General features: G+C 40.5%; 1 protein-coding gene across 3 annotated transcripts; it reads left to right on the forward strand.

Annotated features, from left to right (window-relative positions):
- Positions 1-45: 45 nt before the first annotated feature.
- On the forward strand, positions 46-23,853 carry CD80 (CD80 molecule). 3 transcript variants are annotated; one of them, XM_077776670.1, is made up of 7 exons: positions 46-260; positions 1,624-1,734; positions 9,504-9,821; positions 14,707-14,988; positions 19,812-19,913; positions 20,725-20,835; positions 23,766-23,853. In XM_077776670.1, exons 2-6 carry the CDS (start codon positions 1,635-1,637, stop codon positions 20,796-20,798), a joined length of 876 nt encoding a protein of 291 aa, XP_077632796.1. In that variant the 5' UTR covers positions 46-260; positions 1,624-1,634; the 3' UTR covers positions 20,799-20,835; positions 23,766-23,853. The 3 variants fall into 3 exon arrangements, with proteins under 3 accessions (XP_077632796.1, XP_077632795.1, XP_077632797.1); XM_077776669.1 differs by having other exon boundaries at positions 1,627-1,734; XM_077776671.1 differs by lacking the exons at positions 19,812-19,913; positions 20,725-20,835; positions 23,766-23,853 and adding an exon at positions 15,516-15,705 and having other exon boundaries at positions 1,627-1,734.
- Positions 23,854-25,091: the final 1,238 nt, after the last annotated feature.

The raw sequence follows: 25,091 nt of genomic DNA on the forward strand, positions 1-25,091 counted from the left end.
TAAAGAGGGAAAGCTGAGCAAGCTTCCTCAAATCAAACGTAACACCCTACCCATTCCTTGCTTTGACTTAAATATTTCTGGTGAAGAACATCAGACAGATCTTCTAGGGAGTAAAAGGAAGTTGGAAGATATATCATCCAAAGAAAAACGGAGCAACTTGCCATTATTTTGGAGACAGCAAAAAAAGAACATCTCAGAACTGGGGCCTCATCCTTTAATTTTTTTAACACGAGAGAAAAAGAGGAATTGTTCTTCAGCCGGTAAGTACATTTGATCTTATCTTAACATGGGATAGCTTGGTAGGAATAGTTACCAATAACCTGACTCCTTTTTTTCCTTAAGTTTACTTACTTATTTTGAGAGAGGGAGCAGGAAAGAGAATCCCAAGCAGGTTCCACACTGCCAGGGCAGAGCCTGATGCAGTACTCACACTCACAAACCGTGAGGTCATGACCTGAGCCCAAACCAAGAGTCAGACGCTTAACCAACTGAGCCACGCAGGCACCTCAAACTGANTAAACAAACATACCATCACTCCTATCTCCAACAGGCATACCTATTTCCAAAGGAGCCTACTGGGGTCTTATTCCCATAGGAGGCTGAGGCTTCTCAGCACAGTTGGAGAACCATCATCAGAACAGAATTATGGCTGATAAAATTCTGGTGAATAAATGAATCCAAACTAATACTGGTTAAAATGGAGTGTGACTAATAAACAATCAAGGGTGACTGGAAGACGACCTCTGGGCTGGTTCCCAGAGAGGAGGCCCAAACGTTCTCTGGGTAGCATTGGACTATGTCTGTGGTGGCAACCTCAGAAGATCACATTGGAGCACAGCATTCTATTTCAGCTCTAAATTTTTATATATTTACTGAAAAAAAATGAGCTTACTCACATTATAGTACATAAAATAACTAAGCAATGTTTGCAGTATGTCTTTTCTCTTCCCTTTCTATTGACAGATTTTTCTGTTGATTCATATCCTCTACCCCTTTAAGACATGTCTTTGGGGGTTTTTTTTCATATTAATGTATTAAGAAGGAAGTACTTTCATAACTTAAATGCTGCCTTGTGCAAACTATGCCCTCCCCAATGTTGTGTGTTTCTTGGTATTTTTGAAGAGGACCAGAAGTTTGGCTAACTGATACTGACTGCCCTTATCGTTCTCTGTGCTTTTACCCGAAGTCTTAATCATCCCCATAAACAGAGCCATTCCACGGGAGAGCTGTGGTTAGTTTTGGGAATATGGACAAGGCAGGGTTACCTCCTTGGAGTTCCCCCAACCTTTGCTTTTTCCTCAAGATTATCTGGTTTAGAGGTTGCTCAGATTAAGATTGCCAACTCATTTCAGGCAGGCAACTAGGGAGTTTTATAACCCATAGTAGGCCAACCTTCTTTCCTGAGTGACTCTTTTTCTTTTCCAGGTTGTGAAAATAAACCCACAATCTTTTATAGTCAGGAGTTAGGAAACCCAAGTGCACCATTCATGGTGTTTTTTTACAAACATCACTGGAGAACCCCCTGTGTTAAGCAATTGAATTGACTTCTACTCCTGCTTTGTGCTTGCTGGGAGTTACCCAGGTCTCACTTGGTTTGAAATTGTTTTCATTCTCTACCCTAAGCAGCAGAAGCCATGGATCACACAGCGAAGTGGAGAACACCACTCCTGAAGCACCCATATCTCAACCTCTTTCAGCTCTTGATGCTAGCTAATCTTTATCACTTCTGTTCAGGTAAGGAACTTTCAGGAACTTGACTGAGTTTGCTGCTTCAAAGGTTAGTGTTGGAGTTTTCTGTGCTGCCCTCTTCTGTCACCCTGCAAGCTAACCTTCAGGGGCTGGATTTGGGAGGCTGTTGAGAAGAGTGGGGCTCATCCTGCTGAAGGATGGTTCTGACCTTATTTTTAAAGTCCAAACAAAAGATCTTCTTTCTGCTGAACAGCATACTACCTGGTTTCCCCAAAGTAAAGAGAAGACTTTGGCTTCAGCATGGTTTGCCAGTTTGCAAAGAGTCCAAAATCAAAGGTCCTTGTCTTAAGAGCTGCTAACTTAAAGCATGTCTGCACTGCAGGCATAACCCAGAACATGTAAGTGTGAGGGAAGGAGGCAGATGGATGGGGAGAGGAGTTTGGGCACATGGATTACTTGCCTGCAGTGGTGGTGGTCGTGTATTTTCTGTCCTGGGCTGGAAATTTTGCTATTTCACATGGTTGCTGAACCAGGAGAACTGTGACTTAAGTGTCACAGTTTATGCATCAGATATTATATATATTTGACCTTTCCAACAGTTACACTTTTCTTCTGGCAAGTTGGGGGAGAACTCCCAAATGAGTCTTCTGGGGAGTCTAAGGAGTTTTAAAAAGTTTAGAAGGAATTTTATACAGAAATATGTGTGTGTGGAGGAACCAATGAAAAAGAGAATATAAAGTTAAAACCAGAGTTTTATCAATTATAGCAGGAAAATTAGAGGCAAGTAGAAGGATATGATCTTTGAGCTATAGGACAAAGCACTTTGTCCTATAGCTACAGCCAGATTTTTAGTTGCTGTCCTGAGTCAACAAACAAATCCATGAACTTCTCATGCTTGAACACCTACTATGTAGTTAAAAACTGTGCCTGGGATTCCTGTCCTCTAAGAGATTTGAGTGTGTCAGTTGGAGAAGGCAAAACTAACCCACAGGCAAGTGAAGAGCAGTGAAGGGCCCGGTTCTGACTGTAAGAGCCTAAGACCAAGGCAGGCTGGGGCAGTTGGGCAGGCATCCAGCGGCAGATGGGCGATGGCGAGAGAATTCTGAGGAGGACAACAGCACAGACAAAGGCACAAAGGTAAGGATGAGTCTGGCACAACCGTTCCTCCCTTTGTTTACTCATTTATTTGTTTAATTAATAAACAATGTTGAGCGTCTCCTACATACAGGAGACTTTTCTTGGTCCCGGGGACAAGTTGCAAGCAAAATTGGTGTGGCTTTTGTGTTCACAGAAGTTACAGTCATCAGGAAGAACATGAAAACCAATCAAAGAATCACACAAATGAATATATGAGCAACAAGCAGTGTCTTCTTCTGCCATTAAAACCAGAGTTGTTATGGTGAGGGAGAGCTGGGTGAAGGTGGGAGAGCACCACGTGAAGAAAACAGAGAAGCCGAGAAGTGAAGGTGGTTGGTGTTGGGGCAGGCAGAGGCAGGGACCAGACTCCGTGGGTCTTGAAGGCCATGGTCAGGAATCTGAATGTTATTTGGAGGGCACTGGGAGGCCATGGAAGTGTTTTAAGGAGTTGTGACATGGTCTCTACCAGTGCTGCTCTCACCTCAATGATCTATATCAATCACCTGGGGGCCTCGTCAAAAGTAGTTTCTAGCACAGGAGAGTTTTAGGGCAGTGCAAAAACTCCATGATACTATAATGGTGGATACATGTCGTTTTATGTTTGTCAAAACCCCTAGAAGGTAGAGTGTCAAGAATAATCCCTAAAGTAAACTGCAGACTTTGGTGATGATGGTTAATGTGGGTTCATTGATTGTCACAAATGTACCCTCTGGCATAGGATGGTGATGGTAGGGGAGGCCGTGTGCATGGAGGAGATGGGAGTATATGGGAACTCTCTGTACTTTCCATTCGTTTTGCTACGAACCTAAAACTGATCTAAAATAAAGTCTGTATGTTTTTTGAAAAATACAGTTTCTGCTTAGGTGGGGCAGGGAGGGGCCTGAGAGTCCGCATGTCAGGTGATGACGACACTGTTGGGCCACAGCCCTTTGAGTAATAAAGTTCTGAAAAGACGTTAAAAAAAAAAAGGTGTTGCTAAAGCAGAAAGAATGGCTTGTAAGGTTGCCAGAGCGATAGTGTGAAACCTATCAGGGGGCTGTTACAGACAGCTCTGATGAAAAGACTGGAGTCAGAAGGAGATGGGGGGATCGGAGGGCATGTGTGATATAGAATCTGGGAGTTTGCCAGACTAGGTGCAGCTGGGAGCTGAGCATGGCTTGTGGAAGGCAAGGCTGGGTAAGATTATGGAGGCCTTTGCTTCAGGGAAAGGGATTTGGCACACACCCTCCTCTACTGGTCAGGTCCAGGAAGCTGCACTACCACCCACCCACCCCCAGCCATTGCTGCCCAGAACAGGTGACCTCTTTGTCCTGAAAAGGGAGGGGCCAGCTGTACTCCTCTCCACTTCTAATTTGGTCTGTGGGGGCAAAAACAAAAACTCAAGTACTCCAGAAATTAGTATTTATTTATTAAAACGATTTTTAAATGTTTATTTTACTTTTGAGAGAGAGAGAGTGCAAGTGGGGGAGGGCCTGAGAGAGGGGGAAACACAGAATCCAAAGCAGGCTCCAGGCTCTAAGTTGTCAGCACAGAGCCACAAAAGGATTAGATTTCTAAGAGTGCACAGGCGGAGTCTCAAGAGGAGAGAAAGGCAGGAGCAATGCAAACATCAGGTCACAGGTCTCAAATCTGTCAGCTGCTGGAGAGCAGATACTTCTCCCTCCCCCTTGTGTTCCCAGCACCAAACCCAAAGCCAACACAAGCTCCAGGTGTGCTGGTTCCCTTCATGAAAAGTACTTAGAAGTGTCCCAAAAGGTCACTTCCATTGGAAGGATATACACAGGCCATTAGCAGTAAATCACTAGATGGAGGGATTATAGATGACTATTAGGCATTTATATATTTCCATTCTGTCTAAATTGAATGTGTGTTTCCTTTAGAGCAGGGAACATCTTTATTTAAAAAGCACTGTCAAGTCCCAGTGAACTAACATACAGCCCAGCACACGGGGATTTAAGCTGTTCTGCCCAGCTGTGGGCACTTGGCTCCATCCGGATGTCAACCAGTTAGTTACCACAGTGATTCTGGCCTGTCCTGGGTATAATTCAACAAATCACATGCTGCATATGACAGGAAAATTTAATTAAGGAAATGACAGAATATTAAGTTTAAAATTTCTGTATAGTGTGTTATAGTTAACTTAGCACTTTTATATCTGGGTATCATATAATCCTGGTGATAATTACATGAAGTTTTAGGAGAGAATGTATTAAGCCCATTTTGCAGAGATTCCCAAGGAACCAACTTGTTTGAGGTTATGATTCCAATGTGCAAAAGCCAATGGAGGCAGATCTCATCTCCTAATGCTTAGCCATACTTTCAGTAAATATTTATTGAGCACCTACTCTGGGCCAGTCTCTGTTCTAGATTCTGTGGATAAACAGATACAGCCTCAGCTTTCATAGTCTCAGAGGTACCTATTGCTAGAGATAAGTTTGAAGAGAAGTAAATCAGGAAAGGGACTGACGAGGAGAAGCATGGATGAGGTCTGGGAGGAGAGCGCTGGTTAGGGAGAGTCAGAGAAGGGCTCTCTGACCAAGGGGTACCAGAGCAAGAACCTGAGGAAAGTGAGGAACTGGGCTGTGTGGATGTCTGGGGAAGGCACTGGTATACCTATCATATGCCCACAACTTCAGAGACATCTTCTGTGTGTTACCTCACAGAATCCTCATAACTGCTTTGTTAGGTAAGTGTTGTTATGCTCATCTGTAAAATGGTAAAGTAAGGTCAAAATTCAACTAAGTTTTAGGCAGTAATGCTCAGACTTCAGGAACCTGACTCTCCCCTCCAGAGCCACTGAAGCAGACAAAACACTTCAGAGACCCTTTAATTGTCTGCATGTAGCAGCCCTGAGTATGGAAGCTGGGTCCCGGTGGAATTTCCAAATTCCCCAGAAGATTTTTGGTTCCTCTTTTCAGTCTGGTTCTTCTTCAGCATGAGTGTGTGGTGAGAGGAGTTCACATAGGAACATTCAGGATCCCATTGATGGTTACTGACCTTTAGTGAGACACCCACACTTCTCCTCAGATGGCTGGACAAAAACTCCTTAAGAGTCATCATTGAAAGCGTGCCTGACTGGCTCAGTCAGTAGAGCACATGACTGTTGATCTCAGGGCTATGAGTTCAAGCCCAACATTGGATGTGGAGCCTACTTAATTAACAACAACAAAAAAAACCTCTAATTAAAAAAAGAGTCATTGAGAGTAGCTCATTTTCAGGTACGATTCCTCTTTTTTCCATTTTTATTATTTTTATATTTTTATTTTAGAGAGAAAAAGAGTGAGCAGGGGAGGGGGCAGAGAGAGAGAGAGAGAGAGAGAGAGAGAATCTTAAGCAAGCTCCACACTGAGGGACTCAATCCCACAACCCTGGGATCATGACCTTAACTGAAATCAAGAGTCAGACACTCAACTGACTGAGCCATCCACGTGCCCCTAAGATTCCTCTTTTGCTAACGTTACCACATGTCAAAATTACTTAGAAATCCTGGATTCTTTTCGGGTGGGAACAAACAGATCATCGGGAAAGACCCTATTTAGAATCTCAGATGAATAACCTGCTTTCTGTCGTGGTATCTGTAATGGCGGATAGCAAGACCAGAATCCTATGTATTTGACATAACTCCTGAGTGAAATGAAAGGACCACAGGGTAGAAGTTGGGAGCAAGAGTTGGGGAAGGAAAGGAAAGTCCTATAGAAGACGTGCTGTGGACTTTTCCATTTATATCATTTAATTGAATTTAATTTTACAGTGATCCTAAGAGGTAGGTATTATACCCTTTTTACAGATGAGGAAATGGATTAATTAGCAAGTGGCTGAGCTGGGACTAGAATCCAAGTCAATAGGAATCCATAGTTCATGCTTTTACATATCAGGTTGCTTCTGCTGTATTTTTTTCATATAAAGTTTATTTATTTATTTTGAGAGAGAGAGAGCATGCATGTGAGTGAGTGGGGGAGGAGGAGAGAGAGGGAGAGAGGGAGACTCCCAAGCAGGCTCCACATTGTCAGCACAGAGCCTGATGTGAAGCTTGAACTCACAAACCATGAGATCATGACCTGAGCCAAAACCAAGAGCTGGATGCTTAACTGACCGAGCCACCCAGGCACCCTCTGCTGTATCTTTTTTAAAAAGAGCTCAGGTTGAGGCACCTCAGTGGTTCAGTTAGTTGAGTGTCTGCTCTTGATCTCGGCTCAGGTCGTGATCTCATGGTTTCAGGGGTTCGAGCCCCACATCAGGCTCCATGCTGACAGCGTGGAGCCTGCCTAGAATTCTCTCTCTGCCCCTCCCCCACTTACACTGTCACCCCCCCCCAAATAAATAAACATTAGAAAAAAAAAAAGACTTCAAGTTATCTAGCTATTATGTGCTCCCCTGAAGTGGAGCACATTTTCATTTCTTCACTTTCTCAGTTATGTTCCTTAAAGCTGAGGGTGGCAGTGTTCAGTGCAATTGCCAAAAGGGGTGCCTTAGATCATTGGGAGTTACCTCACTCTGCTCTGAAGATACCTGCCATCACAAAACTGGCTTCCTAATGGTGTGGAGGGCTCATACCCAATCTGATGAAAGCCTGAAGGATGGCTGTCGAGATAGAGAGGTGCTAGTGCTCCATGATCATGCTCTCTAAGAAGAGAGAGGGACTGGAGACTCGATCCCTTGATAGAGGCCTCCCCAGGGGACGCTGTGTGGCTCTGGGGGATATGGTAGCATTGTGTGGGGGAGGGAGTGGCTAGTTGTGGAAGAGCTTGGGCTTGGGAGTTTCTGCTTATAGGTCAAGCACAGCATAGGAAGAATGGCCATGCCTTCTGAACCAAAAAAATCAGAAAATATAGTCTGACTGGGGAGTTTGCTGCTACTGATAAATGCTTAGGAGCTAACAAAAAGATGGAGTTTGAATATTGAAACATTGGCATTTCTGGAATATACTGATGGGAAAATGGGCAGAATGTTTTAAATGGGGACTGTCTTATAGGGCAAGTGTTGCATGGATTGCAAATAGCTGAAAGAGATAAGGACTGGATATAGATCCATTTAGTGTTGCTAAAAAGGATAGAAATAGTCTGGGAGTGCATGCTACACCTTGTCTGGGGGGAATGAGCCTGAAGTCATGAGGTCATTCCAGGCCTGGAACAAAAAGGACTGTGTTTCTCAAAGCAAAAGAGCTCAACAGTGGGGTCCGGCTGGGGTGTGGGCAGTGTTGGCCTACTTATACTGGAACTGGGGCCTAAAGTTGGGGAAATCAATAAACAAGGAGAGTGGCCAGAAAGGTCTGGGCCAGAAAGCACAAAGCAGGGGCAGTCTCCTTTCTGGGGCTTAGTTTTCTTATCTATAAATAAAACAACCAAAATGAATCAACATGGAAGTCCCTTTAAGATCTTACATTCCGATGACTTCAATATCCTCATTGGGCTGAGTATGTTGTGTACCCATAGTCGGCATTCATATACTAGGTCTCCGAAAGTCCTCCTTCTTCTAGGACTAGTAGACCTTCTCCCTCACTGTCCATCGACAGTTGAATGGAAAAGAAAGTGTGGGATACACATTCAATGGGATATTATCATTATCTTATTATTTCTTAAAAAGGGAAGGGATTCTGGTACATGCTAAAACATGGATGAATCTTGAGGACACTATGCTAAGTGAAACAAGCCAGTCACAAAAAGAAAATACTATATGATTCCAGTTATATGAAGTATCTAAAGTTGTCAAATGCATAGAAACAGAATATGAAGTGGTGGTTACCAAGGGGTTAAAAAAAAAAAATGCATACAGAGTTCCAGACTTGGAAGACGAAAAGTTCTGGAGATCTGTTTCACAACAATGTGAATATACCTAACATTACTAAACTGCACAGTTAATGGTGCAGCCCCTCTGGAAAACAGTGTGGGGTTTCCTCAAAAAATTACCAATAGAACTCCCCTATGACCCAGCAATAGCACGGCTAGGAATTTGCCCAAGGGATACAGGAGTGCTGATGCATAGGGGCACATGGACCCCAATGTTCACAGCAGCACTCTTAATAGCCAAAACATGGAAAGAGCCTAAGTGTCCATCAATGGATGAATGGATCAAGAAGATGTGGTTTATCTATACCATGGAATACTACATGGCAATGAGAAAGAATGAAATCTGGCCATGTGTAGCAACGTGGATGGAACTTGAGGGAGTTACACTGAGCAAAATAAGTCAGGCAGAGAAGGACAGCTACCATATGTTTGCACGTATAGGAGGATTAGGAGGGACTTAATGGAGAACCATGGGGGAGAAGAAAGGGGGAAATGGGGGGAGAGGGAGGAAGGCAAACCATGAGAGACTTTTGAATGCTGAGAATAAACTGAGGACTGATGGGTATGGGGGAAGGGGAGGGGGGTGATGGGCATGGAGGAGGGCACTTGTGGGGATGAGCACTGGGTGATATATGGAAACCAACTTGACAATAAACTATTTAAAAAAATAAACACAGTTAAAAATGGTTAAGATGGTATATTTTACATTTTAAACCACAATTAAAAAATAGCACTGGGGACCAAAATTCTCAAAAACAAACTGAACTCTCTGATCATGCTTGGTCACTAGGTACAGCACCCCGAGTTTTGTTATTGACAGCTCTGAATTCCTGCTTGTGCAGGAGTCTATACGTAATCAATACAAAATCTTTTCTGTCTGCCTCTCCTTAGGTATCATCCAGGTGAACAAGACAGTGAAAGAAGCAGCAGTACTATCCTGTGATTACAACATTTCTACCAAAGACCTGAAGGAAATTCGAATCTATTGGCAAAAGGATGATGAAATGGTGTTGGCTGTCATGTCTGGCAAAGTACAAGTATGGCCCAAGTATAAGAACCGCACAGTCACGGACATCACCGATAACCACTCCATTGTGATCATGGCTCTGCGCCTGTCAGACAATGGCAAATACACCTGTATCATTCAAAAGACTGAAAAAGGGGCTTACATAGTGAAACACCTGACTTCAGTGATGTTATTGGTCAGAGGTCAGTGGGATTTTTCTGATTTACTATAAACTGGCAGACTCTTGATGCCTTTAAAGACATACTCCTATTGATTTAGTTGAAAATGTTATCAAAGAGGGATGTATCTGCATTTAGGGTTAAGTAAGTCTGTAATGTTACAATAAACCCTAATTGATCTCTCAAGACATCCTGGAAATATTGATCAGTGTGTATTTCTTGCATTTCTGATAGTCCAAATTCATGACAGTCATCCTGAGGCACTAGAATGACCTGACTTGCCTTCTGAATCATAAGGGGACACTTTTGATTTGATGTAGCTGTACTATTAACTGCACTTGATCCAGTAATATATTCTTGTGAAAGTATATTGAAAGGTATAAGAACAATGCAGGCATAAGTATTTTTCAAATAGTATTTGAATGCCTATTACTATGGCTATTATACTATTTATATTTATTACTACACTTGAGGCTCTGATCTAATGGTTATTCCTACAAAGTTAGACATTAGAGGATTGGATACATAATTTATTGTAACAGTGAAGAGAATTAATTCATAAATCAAAGCCCTACTTATACATCTACTGTGAAGGCAAGCATTTCTTGGGTAGGAAGGAATCTTGCGTTTATCACAGGTGGTAGTTCTAGAGGACACTAATATAGCCTGAGCCCCTTGCTGAGAAAGTATAGCCCTTGACCATTCCCTCATACTTGAAATTCAATTTCTTTTTCTTCCTGGAAACTTGGGCCTTTAGTGGAAACCAAACCTATTACTTAATAGAAGATAATCATTAACCTTGATAACAGATCATGTAAGTGGATCCTTGGCAGGTTCTTCACTATTCTTCTCTGCTTTAGTCTCCAACTATTTTGAATCTTTCACTTTAGCACCCAAATCACACTTAAAGCTTAGTAAGTGAGCCAGTTACATGGAATTATCTTAAACCTCACTCTGTATTCCCTGCTCATGAAGACAGCAATAATTATGTAGCGGTGTGCTTTTAGGTGTTCTTCAAAGTCCACTTTCTCCAAAATTCTAACCTGCCTTGATTCTGAGAATTCCCACCATTATTGCTGCTCCTACTTAGTTTCAGCACTTTCCCCCCTATGAGATCTCTGTTAAAAATGAAAATGTTTTACCTGAGGAGGAAGTAGCACCACAAACATATTAATTTGTATTAGTTAATGAATTAGCTATAGTCAGTCCTCTAAAAGAATACCTAAAGGGAAGATGACTCAGGACTACGCATATTTTGATAGAAAGATAAAGAATAAAATCCAAGAGGAAAAAGAGGGGGGGGTCTCAGGGAGTGCAAGACTACAGCAGGAGACCAAGGACAGCTAAGAAGACAACATGAGAGTGCTGGGGGCCTCAAAGGGGCCCGGAGGGGGCGCGGTAGTGGGCACCAAAGTCAGAAAGGGGAAGACAAAAAGGGAAACTTCGCCTGCTTCATTTGACTCAGAACCGATCAATTCTGATTTTTCCATCTCAGTCAGAGCAGTGCTTCTCAAATGTTAAGGTTCCTATGAATCACTTGGAGATCTTGTTAAAACGCAGAATCAAATTCTGTAGGTCTGGGGTTGGATCTTCAATTCTGCGCTAACAAACTACCAGGTGATACCTATGCAGCTACTGTATGGTACGGTAGGTACAGTATGGTGATGCCTGTACAGTATGGACCACAGTTTAATAAGAAATTAAATAATCACTTATTTGACTAGGGTGATCAACTGTCCCATTTTGCCTAGGGCTAAGGTTTCCTCAAACATGAGGTTTTCAGTGCCAAACCTGGGAAAATCTCAGGCTAACCAGGACAAGATGGTGTCTCTACATTTGCCTAAGATTGCAAAATGATATTGTATCAGCATAGCAGTGTATAAAACCCTCCATTAACCAGCATTTGGAGGATAGCTATACTACTTAACAGATTAACTAGGTTAACAGATTTTTAGCTTTCTTTTTTTTTTAATATTTTTATTTATTTCTAGGAGACAGAGAGAGAGAGAGAGACAGCGTGAGCAGGGGAGGGTCAGAGAGAGAGACACACACAGACTTTGAAATAGGCTCCAGACTCTGAGCTGGCAGTCAGCACAGAGCCCGACGTGGGGCTCGAACCCACGAACCGCGAGATCATGACCTAAGCGAAAGTTGGACGCTTAACCGACTAAGCCACCCAGGCGCCCCAGATTTTTAGCTTTCTAACACATGTGCATCTTTTCTCCCAATAAGATATTTTTACCCTACCCATTAAGAGTGGTGAAAACATGGGTAAACTCATTAAAATGAGACACAAAGGAGTAATTCTTTGATGGTTCACAATCTTGCAAGACTTTAGGTACTGTTACTTGAAATGGATCACCTCACTGAAGGGATAGGAGACAGCTGAGGCTATTCTAAGTCTAGCCAGACCTTGCAAAGATGGTTTTTAATATATAGAATATTTTTAATATTCTCATGGTTAAGTATCTCTCACAAAAGCAGAGTGCAGAAATGAGCATGAATCATAATTTAAGATATGAGTTACTTGGATTTGTTATTCCAGGTTAAAACACATAACATTGATGTTATAAGAAATAAGGGATATTCTTTTTTTTTTCTTTAAGACTATAAGTAACCTCTGTACCCAACTTGGGCCTTGAACTTACCATCCCAACATCAAGAGTTGCATGCTCCACCAACTGCGCCCCCAAGGTGCCCTACAAAGATATATTCTCGATGTCAGCTACCACTGTAATGATCTCATCTTATAAGATAAATTAAAGGAGTAGAAATGTCAACTAAAAATGGCTCAGGAAAATGTCAAACTTAATTTAGAGACAGGGTTGATTCAAAAAAGGTGACTTCACCTCCAACCAAATGCAAGCTTTTTTTTTCCCTGGCAGTTACAATCACTCATCATAACTTCCCCTTTCTCTTATTATTCACAGTTTTGCCAGGCAGTTTGAGAAGTTTTTCCCTGGGCAATTTGATATAAATAAGGGAGCTCATTTAAGAGAGGGCAAATTTGAGTCCCACCTAAGTCAGTCTATTAACTGATTTCCTGTGTGTCAGGCTCTGTGTTTTATGATTTATATTAATGATATTATCTAATGCTTACAACCCTGGAAGGCAAGTGTTATTCTGATGAGCAAAGTAAAACTGAAAGTGGTTAAGTGATTGGCCCAGGTTTAGAGGGCAAAACCCGTTTTAAAGCTTGCTGTTGGACCTTGGCCACTGTGCCTTAAAAGAATCTTTATGAATCATGTATGATTCACAGATGGTCTCTTAAAAAACCCCAACTTTCTGGAGAAGCACAATCGTCATGAGTGGCTTCAGCTTTGCATTGTATGTGTTGTATTAAAAGAAAATCCAAGTGGTACAATTTGTTTACATTTTTTTTTTTTAAGTAGGCTTCACACCCAGCACAGAGCCCAACATGCATGTGGGGCTTAAAATCATGACCCTGAGATCAAGACCTGAGCTGAAATCAAGAGTCAGACACTTAACTGACTGAGCCACCCAGGTGTCCCAGTGATGCTTTCTAAATAAACTCTTAAAAAAACAACAACCTGCTGTTGATTACCATCATGCTATACTACACATCTTTGTAGAACTCCAAATTGTAAGAAAACTAACTGTATAGATGAGATGAACCATCTGGGACTTGGTTCCCCACATTCAGGCTGAGAAGTGTAAATTTCTTTAGGCCTAAGAATAAGGAAGAAAGTGGGTAAAGGAGCTTTCTCCAGTGTTCTCTGCAGTCATTTCACCACACTTTGCTTGGTATATACTTTAGTATCTTATTGGGAGTCAAGTATACAAATTAAAGAGTGCCTCAAGTATCTTGGAGGAATGCTAGAAAGTCTCTTCTGTCCTTGTAATACATATCAGAACAGCAAGGGAGTCAGCAAAGTATAGTGGTTGAGATCACAGACCCAATGTTGTACAATTTGGACAGAGGTTTATTTTATTAAAGACTACTTTTGAAAAAGTAAGGGAATGCTAAAGAAAATTTAGAGTAGTGGTTATCTCAAGTGTGGGAAATAGGGAGACAACAAAAGTATGACCATACAAGTAGATTTTCATAAGTTATACTCTATATGGTGGCTCACAAGTTGGATGGTGGGTTCATAAGTGTTTTTATAGTGTTAATTAAAAAATACATCAATAAAAGAGCCACTTTATCTACCTCAAATATTATGAAGAAAGGGAAGAAAAGAAAGGCAGGAAAGGAAAAGAAAAGAAAAAAGCAGGCAAGGAAAGAGAAGAGAATGAAAAGGATGGTTCTGGTATCAGAAAAACTTGAATTCACACCCCAGGTTTGCCACTTACTCATGATTTCTCTTGGCCTCGATCTGATTATTTATAAAATGGAAATTAGGTTAAATTATATGAAATTGCTGATATTTGGTCTCTCTTGATGTACACATGCCTCTTAGGGTTGTTGTAGAGATAAAATGAGGTAGTGTCCAGACCTAACAAACATTAAGAGTTCAATAAATGTTGTCTATTATTTTTCTCTTCATTTCTTATGAATGCAAATACTATGTCAATATCTATTCATATAAATCTACTTCTTTCTATAAGTGTCCTCCTACCTCCATCAAAAGTGATGAAGAATTGGGGTGCCTGGCTGGCTCAGTCAGAAGAGCATTTGGCTCTTGATCTCAGGGTCGTGAGTTTGAGCCCCACATGGGGTGTAGAGATCTTTAAAAAAAAGTGATGAAGAATTGTTATACCCAATTCAAACCAAAGTTAATCTTTGGAGTATATGTAAATATTAATGATTTGTGGTAAATTGTAAATTATATCTCATTTTATTATTCTTATTAAATCTAGATAATTTACTTAAAGAAAAAACTTCACTCTTCCCGCTCCATCCCCCAATACATAACGATATGTACTTATATCCTTGTTCTTTCTTTAGCTGACTTCCCTGTCCCTAGTATAACTGATGTTGGAAATCCATCTCATAACATCAAAAGGATAATGTGCTTAACCTCTGGAGGTTTTCCAAAGCCTCACCTCTCCTGGTTGGAAAATGAAGAAGAATTAAATGCCATCAACACAACAGTTTCCCAAGATCCTGAAACTGAGCTCTACACTATTAGTAGTGAACTGGATTTCAATATGACAAACAACCATAGCTTCCTGTGTCTTGTCAAGTATGGAAACTTAATAGTATCACAGATCTTCAACTGGCAAAAATGTAAGTAATGTTGTTCCAGGGAGTTTCTACTATGTAGAATCTAAAAAGAAAATAACTCAGCCAGATACATTGTAGAATTGTGCATATTGACTTTGATAGCATTTCTTGTACTATTTTTAGACCCACAAATGACATGGCGACTTCAGGTCACTGTACAAGGTGTGACCATAATATTACTAAACTAATTTTATTTTTTTAAATAAACTTTCTAAAACTTGGACATCCAAATATCAAGTAGTCAGCTTAGGAAGTTATTGTAACAATAGTGTTAATACTGGAAGCACTGAAATTTGTCCTTCTTTGAATTCGCCATTAGGGTTTTGATGCTTTCTTTTGGGGTACCTCCTTCCCATTGTCCCATGGCATCAAATAATTGTCTTTTGAGGGTGAATGTGCCTTTTAAGAACTGCTGGTTCATTCAGAACCAAGTCTGGTAAAGAAGGTAAATGACAGACCACTTAAGGACAATGCCTGAAAAGAGAGGTCATTTTTGCCCAAATCCCATGACCAAATATTTTACCTTCCAGGTAGTAAACATACAGAATTTTCCATCCCTAAGAAGTGAAATCATTTGGGAGCACCTGGGTGGCTCAGTCAGTTAAGCATCCGACTTCAGCTCATGATCTCATGGTTCTGTGAGTTCAAGCCCTGTACTGGGCTCTGTGCTGGCAGTTCAGAGCCTGAAGCCTGCTTCGGATTCTGTCTCCTCCTCTCTCTCTGCTCCTCTTCCACTCATGTTCTGTCTGTCTGTCCGTCCGTCTGTCTGTCTGTCTGTCTCTCTCAAAAATAAATAAACTAAAAAAAAAAGAAATGAAATCATCTGCAAATATAAGGGAAAAGTTGTGCTTATATCCATTTATGCATGTTAAACCCTTAATAGGTTATTACAGAACTCAGATACTTGAAATAAGTGTCTAACTTGTATGCTGATTATATGGAAGCCCAGCAGGCCTCTCCCTCACCTGCTAGGCCCACTCTTAACAACACATTTTGTGGCTGCATAGTAATAAACAATATACTGAATTTGATATACACTGAGTGGCATGTGGATATGTAATATATGATGTATAGCATGTCTTCCTCTTATCTTTACTTGTAATAGAGGAAATATTTTTAGATGGTCTCATAGCTCATTCTGGTGAATGATTTACTCTAGATCTTTCCTTCTTGAGGTGAACTCGCTCATTATTTTCCTCAATAGGTAGTGAGATAAAATTTCCTGGGAAAATTAGTTCAAATACAAACAAAATTTTGACATGATTTTATTAATAGTCCAAGCAAATTTCTTTCAATCAACTTTTATGTGTTCTAAAAAAAGCATAAAAATGAGGTTTGAGTCATATAGTTTGATAAATCAGCATTACTTTTCACTTTATTAACATATCATTATTTAATCAATTTTAGATTATTATGATTAAGGTAGGGAGTAAGTATTGCACAGAACAGTAATAGCAGCTTCGATCATCTTATTTTGGACATTATATTTGGAGTATGAATGTGTATGCTATTTTAGGACAGGAATTGGCAAATATTTTGAGAAAAGAAATATTTCAGTAAATGATTTAATCTTGGTAGGTCATACGGTCTCTGGCTGGCAACAACTCAGTTTTGCTGTTAACAACATGGAAGCTGCCATAGACCGGACATAAATGAAGGACATGGCTGTGTTCCAACACAATTTTATTCTAAAAAAGAGGCAGTAGGCCAGGTTTGGCCTATAATTTGCTAACTTACAGGAAACAGAATGTAGTCCATTCAAATAAAAGGATGGAGCTGCTTTTTAAAGATGATTTTTGACCGCCCAGCTTTATCATCTTTTCCCTAATATGCCTTCTTTCAATTCTTCCCTCATGCTAAGGATGAACAGTATCCCTTTTCAGTCTAATGAAAAATACTAGCTCTTTGCCCTCTTCGGTCTACATTTACAATAATTAATAGAAAGATGATTAAGTACATGTGCTTATTCATTTCTTCGTTCATTCAATCTTTATTAAGGAGTTACCAGTATTAAGCATCTTGCTAGATACTAGTGTGGCCTTGATGGTCAGAGAGCTTTAGTATATGAATACTTCAAATCTCATTAATTGAACTATAGTCATCATTGAGAGTCAAAAGCAAATAATGCATTTGTGGGTGGTCAAGGGCTGACTACATAAACAAACAAAAATTAGGTGTACAATTCATAGAAATGTTATAAGTCAATATTTACTATATAAAGAAAGCTTTACTATATAAATATCCACTCCAAAAATAAAAAATAAAAACTCCAGGAGTGCCTGGGTAGCTTAGTTGGTTGAGTGTCCGACTCTTGACTTTGGCTTAGGTCATGATCCCAGGGTCCTGGTTTGAGGACCCGTGTCATGCTCCACACTTAGCGTGGAGCCCGCTTAAGATTCTCTCTCTATTCCTCTGTGCCTCTCCTCTGCTCTCATGCTTGTTCTCCCTCTAAAATAAAAACAGGGGCGCTTGAGTGTCTCAGTTGGTTAAGCATCTGACTTTGCCTCAGGTCATGATCTCACTGTTAGTGGGTTCAAGCCCTGTGTCAGGCTCTGTGCTGATAGTTCAGAGCCTGGAGCTGCTTCGGATTCTGTGTCTCCTTCTGTCTCTGACCCTCCCCACTCATGCTGTCTCTCAAAAAATAAATGTAAAAAAATTTTTTTAGATAATAAAATAAAAACATAAAAATTAATTAATTGAAACTGAAAAACACACACACACAAATTTATTAATGAAATGGATTGGGTTCATGATTGTTTCTGTCTGGGTCTGCCAAACTGGTTAACCCTTGATATAGTGGAAGGCACATAGGTATGTGGAAGGGGGTAAATCAGGGCATCCCACTCATGGCGTATCTGATAAGCCTGAGAGATGTCCTCACATAACTCTGCAGTTAGGACTCTGAGTCTGCACTGTGGTGCATTTACTAGGTTTTTAACTGACATCATGACAAAGCCAGTTCGCCACTACTAGTTCCTCCTTTTTTCTCTCAAACAAACATCCACTTTTTAGGTTGAGTGAGGTTTGAGGACGGGCAGGGAGTGGCCTTCCTTCTGAGAGGAAGTCAGGACTGAGTCAGAATCTGTGAAACTTTTAGACTCCCAAGATAATAACCAGAGCCTCCTTGTCATTCTGGTCTGTAGAGGCCAATCCAGGTAATCACACATCTTCATGCAATCTGGTGTTTTAAATAAAAGAAAACCAATGTTCCCTAGTTTCTAAGTGGTAGAAGCATTTTAGAATGCTTACTGGGGCAGAATGTGTAGGAATTATTAGAGCCTAGGAAACCAGAGGCAAAGAGACTGGTATGGAGACCACTAGGTGGGAGAGAAGAAAAACCTGAACTAAGGCAGTGGCTGCATGAGACTTTGGGAAAAGGAACCAATTGCAGAGATATCCAGAATATGGAATAGAAAGTCCATGGGAACCTACTGGGAAGTGAGCATAAAAAGAAGCCTTTACTCTTATTTAGGTAACTAATGGTGTTGCTGTTCACTGAGGTGGGTGAATATAGGTGGAAGATATGCTTTGGAAAGAATATAGTGAATTTTATTTAAATCAAGTGGAAATGGCTGCATCCAGCCGTCTAGTTGGCAGCTGGAAATTCAAATCTGAAGTTCAGAAATGGGATCAGAAATATGATATACAGATTTAGAAATCAGATGGTATTTTGAAGCTTGGGTGTGGATGAGATCACCCAGGAAGACTGGGGCTGGAGAGAGGAGAATGGGACCACAGATGGAACCATGAGAGCAACGGTATTTAAAGAACAAGAGGAGGAAGAGTCTACGAAGATAATGGAGTCAGAACAAACAGAAACAGAAGAAGGTGGTGTCATAGAAGTCCAAGGAGGAGGAGGCTTCAACTGGGCCAAATGCTGATAAGAATAAGCTGAACACCAACATTTATCCTCACGCTGTGGTAGTCAGAAAAATGAAAAGCAGTGAGTTAGCAAATGTTCAATATTTATTTGTAAACTGTTCCAGAGAAATCAGAAGATGAGCTGCTAATGTTCTTTTGTGTCCCTGCCCTTTCTCCAAATGCCATTGCTAACTGTTCCTCAAAGGAGTTGAAGAATAAACAATGTAGCTACTGCTCCTGATCAGCAGGGACAGACAGCAGTCCCACATACCTGTCTACTCTCCACCCACATCATTCCTTGTGTCCCTGTGTTCTCTCTGTTCCCTGTGTTCTACAGCTGCTAGCCGGTTTGCAGAGCTCCCCTCCAGGAAGACCTAACCTGACACCAAGCCACATCTACTCTTAGTTCTCTGCTATTGTCTCCTCTATCCTTCCAGAAGCTCTAGGCTGGATGGTGAAAATTAAATGTGTATCTGAAAATAAATACAAAAGAGCTCCTGTAGCTTTAGGCAGCTGTGAGGTGTGTGTGTGTGTGTGTGTGTGTGTGTGTGTGTGTGTTAAGAGAATATGCTAAGAGAAAGGGAAAGGGCATGTCAGATCTAGAAAAAGAAAAATAAGACATGATGTCAAATAATTATTAATAACACATAGTAATATGTTATAGAAATGAGATATAAAGACAAGAATGCTTTTAAAGTATCTCAGAATCTTTTTCATGTCAATTTAACTCAGTAAATGCAACTTCCAAAATGTCTTTTTCACATTTGATATCTGACATCTGGATATTAGTTACCCACAAATATGTGTCTGATCAAAGAGTTATGCAAGACAAATGCTAGCAGCTGCATAGTGGATGAGCAGAGAAAGAAGTGAAAAATACTCTTCATAGCTGTGTCAGTATAAGAGGCATAGACTATGGCAGATGGAAACTCATGAGAACTGACACTCTTCTTTTCCCTCTGCAGCAGAGCTTCAGCCTTCTAATAATCAGTTCTGGGTCATTATCCTGAGCTCAGTAAGTGGGATTGTTGTGCTCACTGCACTTACCCTAAGCTGCCTAGTCCACAGTAAGTACTATCGTACTATCATTCTGACCTCGATTCCTGGAAGCCCAAACTCTATCAGTATGGGTCAGCGTCTGTTTGAGGTTTTAGCTTAGGTTATAGCCTTTGTTTTAGTGTCTTCTTTACATGTCTCACCAAGTTCTGTTCATCCACTGGGCAGACATTTCTGGGACACCTACTATGTGCCCCGTTCTCTACTAGGCACTGGAGTTATAAGCATGAGGAATCCCTGCCCTCAAGACACATTCTAGTTTACTCCTTTTATTTCCCCCTCCCAACTTTTTATTTTCTTGGAGACACTGAGGCTTGCTAACTAACTTGAAAACATTTCTGATGCAAAGTGATATTCTAATCTTTAATATCCAACTGGAAAAAAGTCAGAATGACACGGTTTGGGATTAAGACTCATCCCACAGGCAGGATAAAGAGGTCTGGTGGGCTCAAGGATGATTTTGATACAGACTGCCCAGCCTTACCCCTCTAGTTCAGGATTTCTCTAGTGTCGTTTTTAACACTACTGACATTTGGGGGCAGGTAATTCTTTGTTTTGGGGTTCTAGTCTGTGCATTGTAGCCTATTTAGCAGTATCTCTAGGCTCTACTCACTATATGCCAGTTGCACCCCTGCCCCAGTTGTGACAACCAAAACTGTCCCTATTACATTACAAATGTCCCGGGGGGAGGGGGTTAACAATCTCCCTGGTTTAAGAACCACTGATCCAGTTCTTAGCCAGCAAAGGCTTGCTGAGATATATGGGCACCATTTACAGGAAACACACCTATCTAAATCTTTATTGTTTGTGCTTCTTTTCAAGGACCTGCTGAAAGACGGAGACAAAGAGAAATGGGGAGAGCATGGAAATGGAAAAGATCCCACCTGTCTACATAGGCTCTGCAGAAGCATTGTATGAGCAGAGCATCTGGAGGTAGCCCCCTTAGCTCTTCTCTACCAGGGTGGAATATATGAAATAAATGGATTATGAGGCACACTGCTTTCTTCCTCTCAGCACCAGATTTAAGCTCTTTCCCCTATGACCACACCTTAAAAACATAGTTCAGGTTACTCTAAACAGATGATCAGCATCTCTTTCTCCTTACATATGAGTTGCTTATTGTAACTTCTTTCTTTACTATGCTATTCTGCCATGTTGAAATGTCTCCCTCTTGTCAGTCAGCTCAGTGTCTTTCATTACCTACAAAACACTAATTGGGGGTCACTTACTGGTGACCTGTACCACCTCAGTAACATCCTCATTGGACTCTCTGCCTCTTATAGAGCCATCCTACTAACCCAGTAACAGAGCTAAATCTCATAATCACTTCTCCATGTCATTTTCCCACTTACAAAGTCAGAAGAGATCCCCAATGCTTACAGGAAAAGTTTCAAGACTTTTAACTTTCCACATTTCAGTTGATCTCTTTACTATAAACATTCAGTTCTTTCAACTGTTCTCCACATCGTAGTTTCCAGAAGCTTCATGTGAATACACTAGATATCAACAAATGGGAGTCCAGGACGTTAGATATGGTCTAATTCTACATACAATGGGAAAATTACTATCTGGGATCTGAAATATTCTTTCTGTTAAGGAAGCACACAGCATCAGCTTTTTTTTTTTTTTTTTTTGAGTCACAGTATTAACTTACATCAATTTCGTGTTTTCCTAAACCACCCAGTTCTTTTCATGTAAAAGAAACATCAGAATCCACGAGACTGATACCAGATCCAAGGTGGCTGATAGCCTCCATAAACAGTGTTGTTTGGACTTATGAAGTTAGGGTGAAAAAGCCTAAGCTATGAGAGTCTCTCTGCTGAGTCATTAACTGTGAACTTGCAGGAAATATGGCAGATAAAGAAACATGTTGAGGACACCATGAAGACAGAGTCAGCCAAACCCAGGATGTGAGAAATTATAAGACAAGTGACCCAATTTCTTCAATAAATAAATGGCATAGAAATGAGTCTTACAGATAAAAAGAAACCTAAGAGATATATGAATGAAAAGTAACATTTGTTTCTTGTTTATTCTGTGATTCAAACAAGCCAATTATAAAAATACACTTTTTAGGGGCACCTGGGTGGCTCAGTCGGTTAAGCATCCAACTTTGGCTCAGGTCATGATCTCATGGTTCATGTGTTTGAGCCCCGTGTCAGGCTCTGTGCTGACAGCTAGCTCAGAGCCTGGAGCCTGTTTCAGATTCTGTGTCTCCCTCTCTCTCTGACCCTCCCCTACTCACGCTGTTTCTCTCTTTCTCAGAAATAAAACATTAAAAAAATTTTTTTAAATACATTTTTTAGATAATTGGAGAAAAGTGAACACCATCTGTATGTTAGATGTTAATGAATTATTTACTAATCTTGTTAGATATGATAATGCTATAGTTATGCTAACATAAACATCATCTCTACAAGATATGTACATATTCAAGCATCTGCACGTAAAATGATGTGCTATCTGGGACTTAAAATTCTCTGAAGAAATCAAAACTTGGGGGCACCTGGGTGGCTCAGTCGTTTAAGCCTCCGACTTCAGCTCAGGTCATGATCTCACGGTTCATGGGTTCAAGCCCCGTGTCGGGCTCTGTTCTGACAGCTAGCTCAGAGGCTGGAGCCTGTTTCAGATTCTGTATCTCCCTCTCTCTCTGACCCTCCCCTGCTCACACTGTCTCTCTCTCTCTTTCTCAGAAATAAATAAAACATTAAAAAATTTTTAAAAAAAGAAATCAAAATTTGGGTAGGCATAGGGAAAGATGAAGGTGAATAGTTGTAAGCTAGTGAGGAGGCCTAGCTTCCTCCTAGCTTGATAGGAGGCCTATCAATTCATTGAATCTCATCTATGTAATGTATGAACCTCCCTGAAATAGGTTGGTGCCTTTGGGCTATTAGTATGAATGTAACTTTCTATAGTGTTACTATCATTGAAGAAATAAAGATGCTTTCACAGGGGTAAAAAAAAGAAATGAGAGTCTATGGAGTTACCTTTACAAAACAAAAGGAAATGAAATATAACACCTGAGATTTATATAGTGGGTTATGTTTTACAAAAGCTTTATTTCATTTTAGTCTTGTAAAAATCTCTATGAGCAAGTTCCTTTATAGGAAAGAAACCTGACGCGCCCTCCCAGGGGCTGAGTGATTTGCCCAATGTCAGACAGGCAAGGATCAAAGCCATAACTCAAACTAGGCATTAAGCTCAGGTTCCTTTCACACCATAGCAGCTTATACACATTTCCCCCACAACAGTCTCTCAGTTTCCTATCCTGTTTTCTTTAAACGTCTTTAGGATGCCCTGTCCAGGATGTCCCCTCAGTTCTGTGATTACCTAGAGCTTCCCTAACTTTCCTTATTAACAGTCTTCTGCTCAGCTGGCTGATACCTCATACTGAAGCCATGGGTCCAGTCTTCTACACTGCCATCTTGTCCAATTCAAGCAACAACGCCTTTGAACTGCTGTAGCTATGCTACCTCTAGCACATCACATTCCATCCTGGGTTTATTTTCACGTGTTGTGTCTTATATTCTTTGCTAAATTGTAGGCTTATTGAGAACAACCATGCCTGATACATCTGTTTGCCTCATAGGGATAAGAGTATTGCCCTAATCAATAACATTTGGTTGTTTGATAGCTGGTGCTTAACATTTGCCTGATATTTCGTATAATAAAAGTTGTCAGACTTGTCCTAAATTCTCCCATGATTCAGACTTCTCTTTATATTCTTTAGCCATCAAGGTTAATATTTACAATGGCCCCCTAATTTGGGAGCACCTATCTGATAAAAAATATAAAATTTAAAATGCTTTTTTCCTTTGGGAATTTAGGGTTTAAAGTACTTATTTATTTGTTTATTTCCTCAGGTCCCATCTCCATCTTAGATTGACCTCTTCTTTGAAGTTCCTCAGATGGCCAGGATTATCCCACCTTGTACTTCATGTATGTTTTCTAGGAGCCTCTTCATTTCAGTGGCTCTGCAGAAAGTGACTAGTGGGATACAGAGGGAACATTAGTAGCTCTGGTAAGCTTGGTCAAAGAATTTAGAAACACAGAATTGCTTAGGCCTGGAAGAGGCCTGGAAGAGACATGGGAAAATACTTGTTAACGACAAGGACATCAAGGCTCAGGAGGTGACCTGAATGATCAAGGCCAGAGCCAGAACCAGATTTCCTGTCTCTGGTGCTCTTTTCCATCATTAGTCTGGGTCTGTGCTATTAATTGGTGTATATATACACACACACACCAGCCAAAATGCTTCTGGAAAAAGAATTTGTCCAATGTCAGGTCAACTTTACAGACTTGATTTGATGCAACACTGGAAGACTTTATGTTGTAAAAAGCAATCTGATGCTAATGTGTGGGCAGTGTGCTGGTATGTATACCAATATGAGGATGATGGAAACATTGTTGATGTGTAGCCAGTATTTCATTTTTCATTGTGCTCTCCTGTTGCTTTCCCACTTCTCGATCAGGTTCTGGAGAAAGCTATCCAAAACTAATATCCTCTCAAATGTAAGATGAATGACTTACAGACTTCAAAACAACAGCCATGTTGGAGAGGGATAGTCACATCCTACTGGTTCATATTGGACTGATAATCTCCTTAAATGGCTTCATGTTGTTTAACCTCTTTTATAAAATATTTATGAGAAAGTTCTCATTTAAAATGAGGTAGGTTTTTTATTGTGTATTACTAAACAGTAAGCTATCTTTAGAAATTGATTGAGGTAATGAAAATAGCATTCCATAGGGCTTCCTCAGATCACTAAAGTGTCTTTTCCTCCTTGGTATTTCTGATCCTTCTAACATCAGCAGAGAATTGAAAAGAATGAAGTGGCAAATTGCTATTCCTGTGTTACTTACTCATGAGTCCCCTTTCTCTGAAGTTGCCTTCCACCACTCAGTGGACTGGGAGGTGATCTTAATGTAAGCTGGAGGAATAAGATATTCTCATTTGAAAATATGAAGTTGGATAGCAAGTTGACTAAGTATCTCAAATATAGCTAGATTTAAAACATTTAATTTTGGTAGCTATAAAGGGACCAGATTATGCTATACAGTCTAAGAAACAGAAATATACTTTTAAATGATTGCTCTCAGAACAAAATCACAGAAGAAAATAAAAGCGGGAGACTGACAAGAACTTTAAGCAAAGAAACAAAAGAAGGGAGTTGCTGCATTTAGTTAAG

The sequence above is a fragment of the Crocuta crocuta genome, unplaced genomic scaffold (genome assembly GCF_008692635.1).
Source record: "Crocuta crocuta isolate KB4526 unplaced genomic scaffold, BGI_CrCroc_1.0 scaffold87, whole genome shotgun sequence".
NCBI classification, from domain to species: Eukaryota; Metazoa; Chordata; class Mammalia; order Carnivora; family Hyaenidae; genus Crocuta; species Crocuta crocuta.

Excerpts from the sequence above, each read along its gene's own strand:
- CD80 (XM_077776670.1), top strand. The coding sequence starts at position 1,635 with ATGGATCACACAGCGAAGTGGAGAACACCACTCCTGAAGCACCCATAT. Across the intron at positions 1,735-9,503 it reads TCTTTATCACTTCTGTTCAG|GTATCATCCAGGTGAACAAG; the intron begins GTAAGGAACTTT and ends GCCTCTCCTTAG. Across the intron at positions 19,914-20,724 it reads CCTAAGCTGCCTAGTCCACA|GACCTGCTGAAAGACGGAGA; the intron begins GTAAGTACTATC and ends CTTCTTTTCAAG.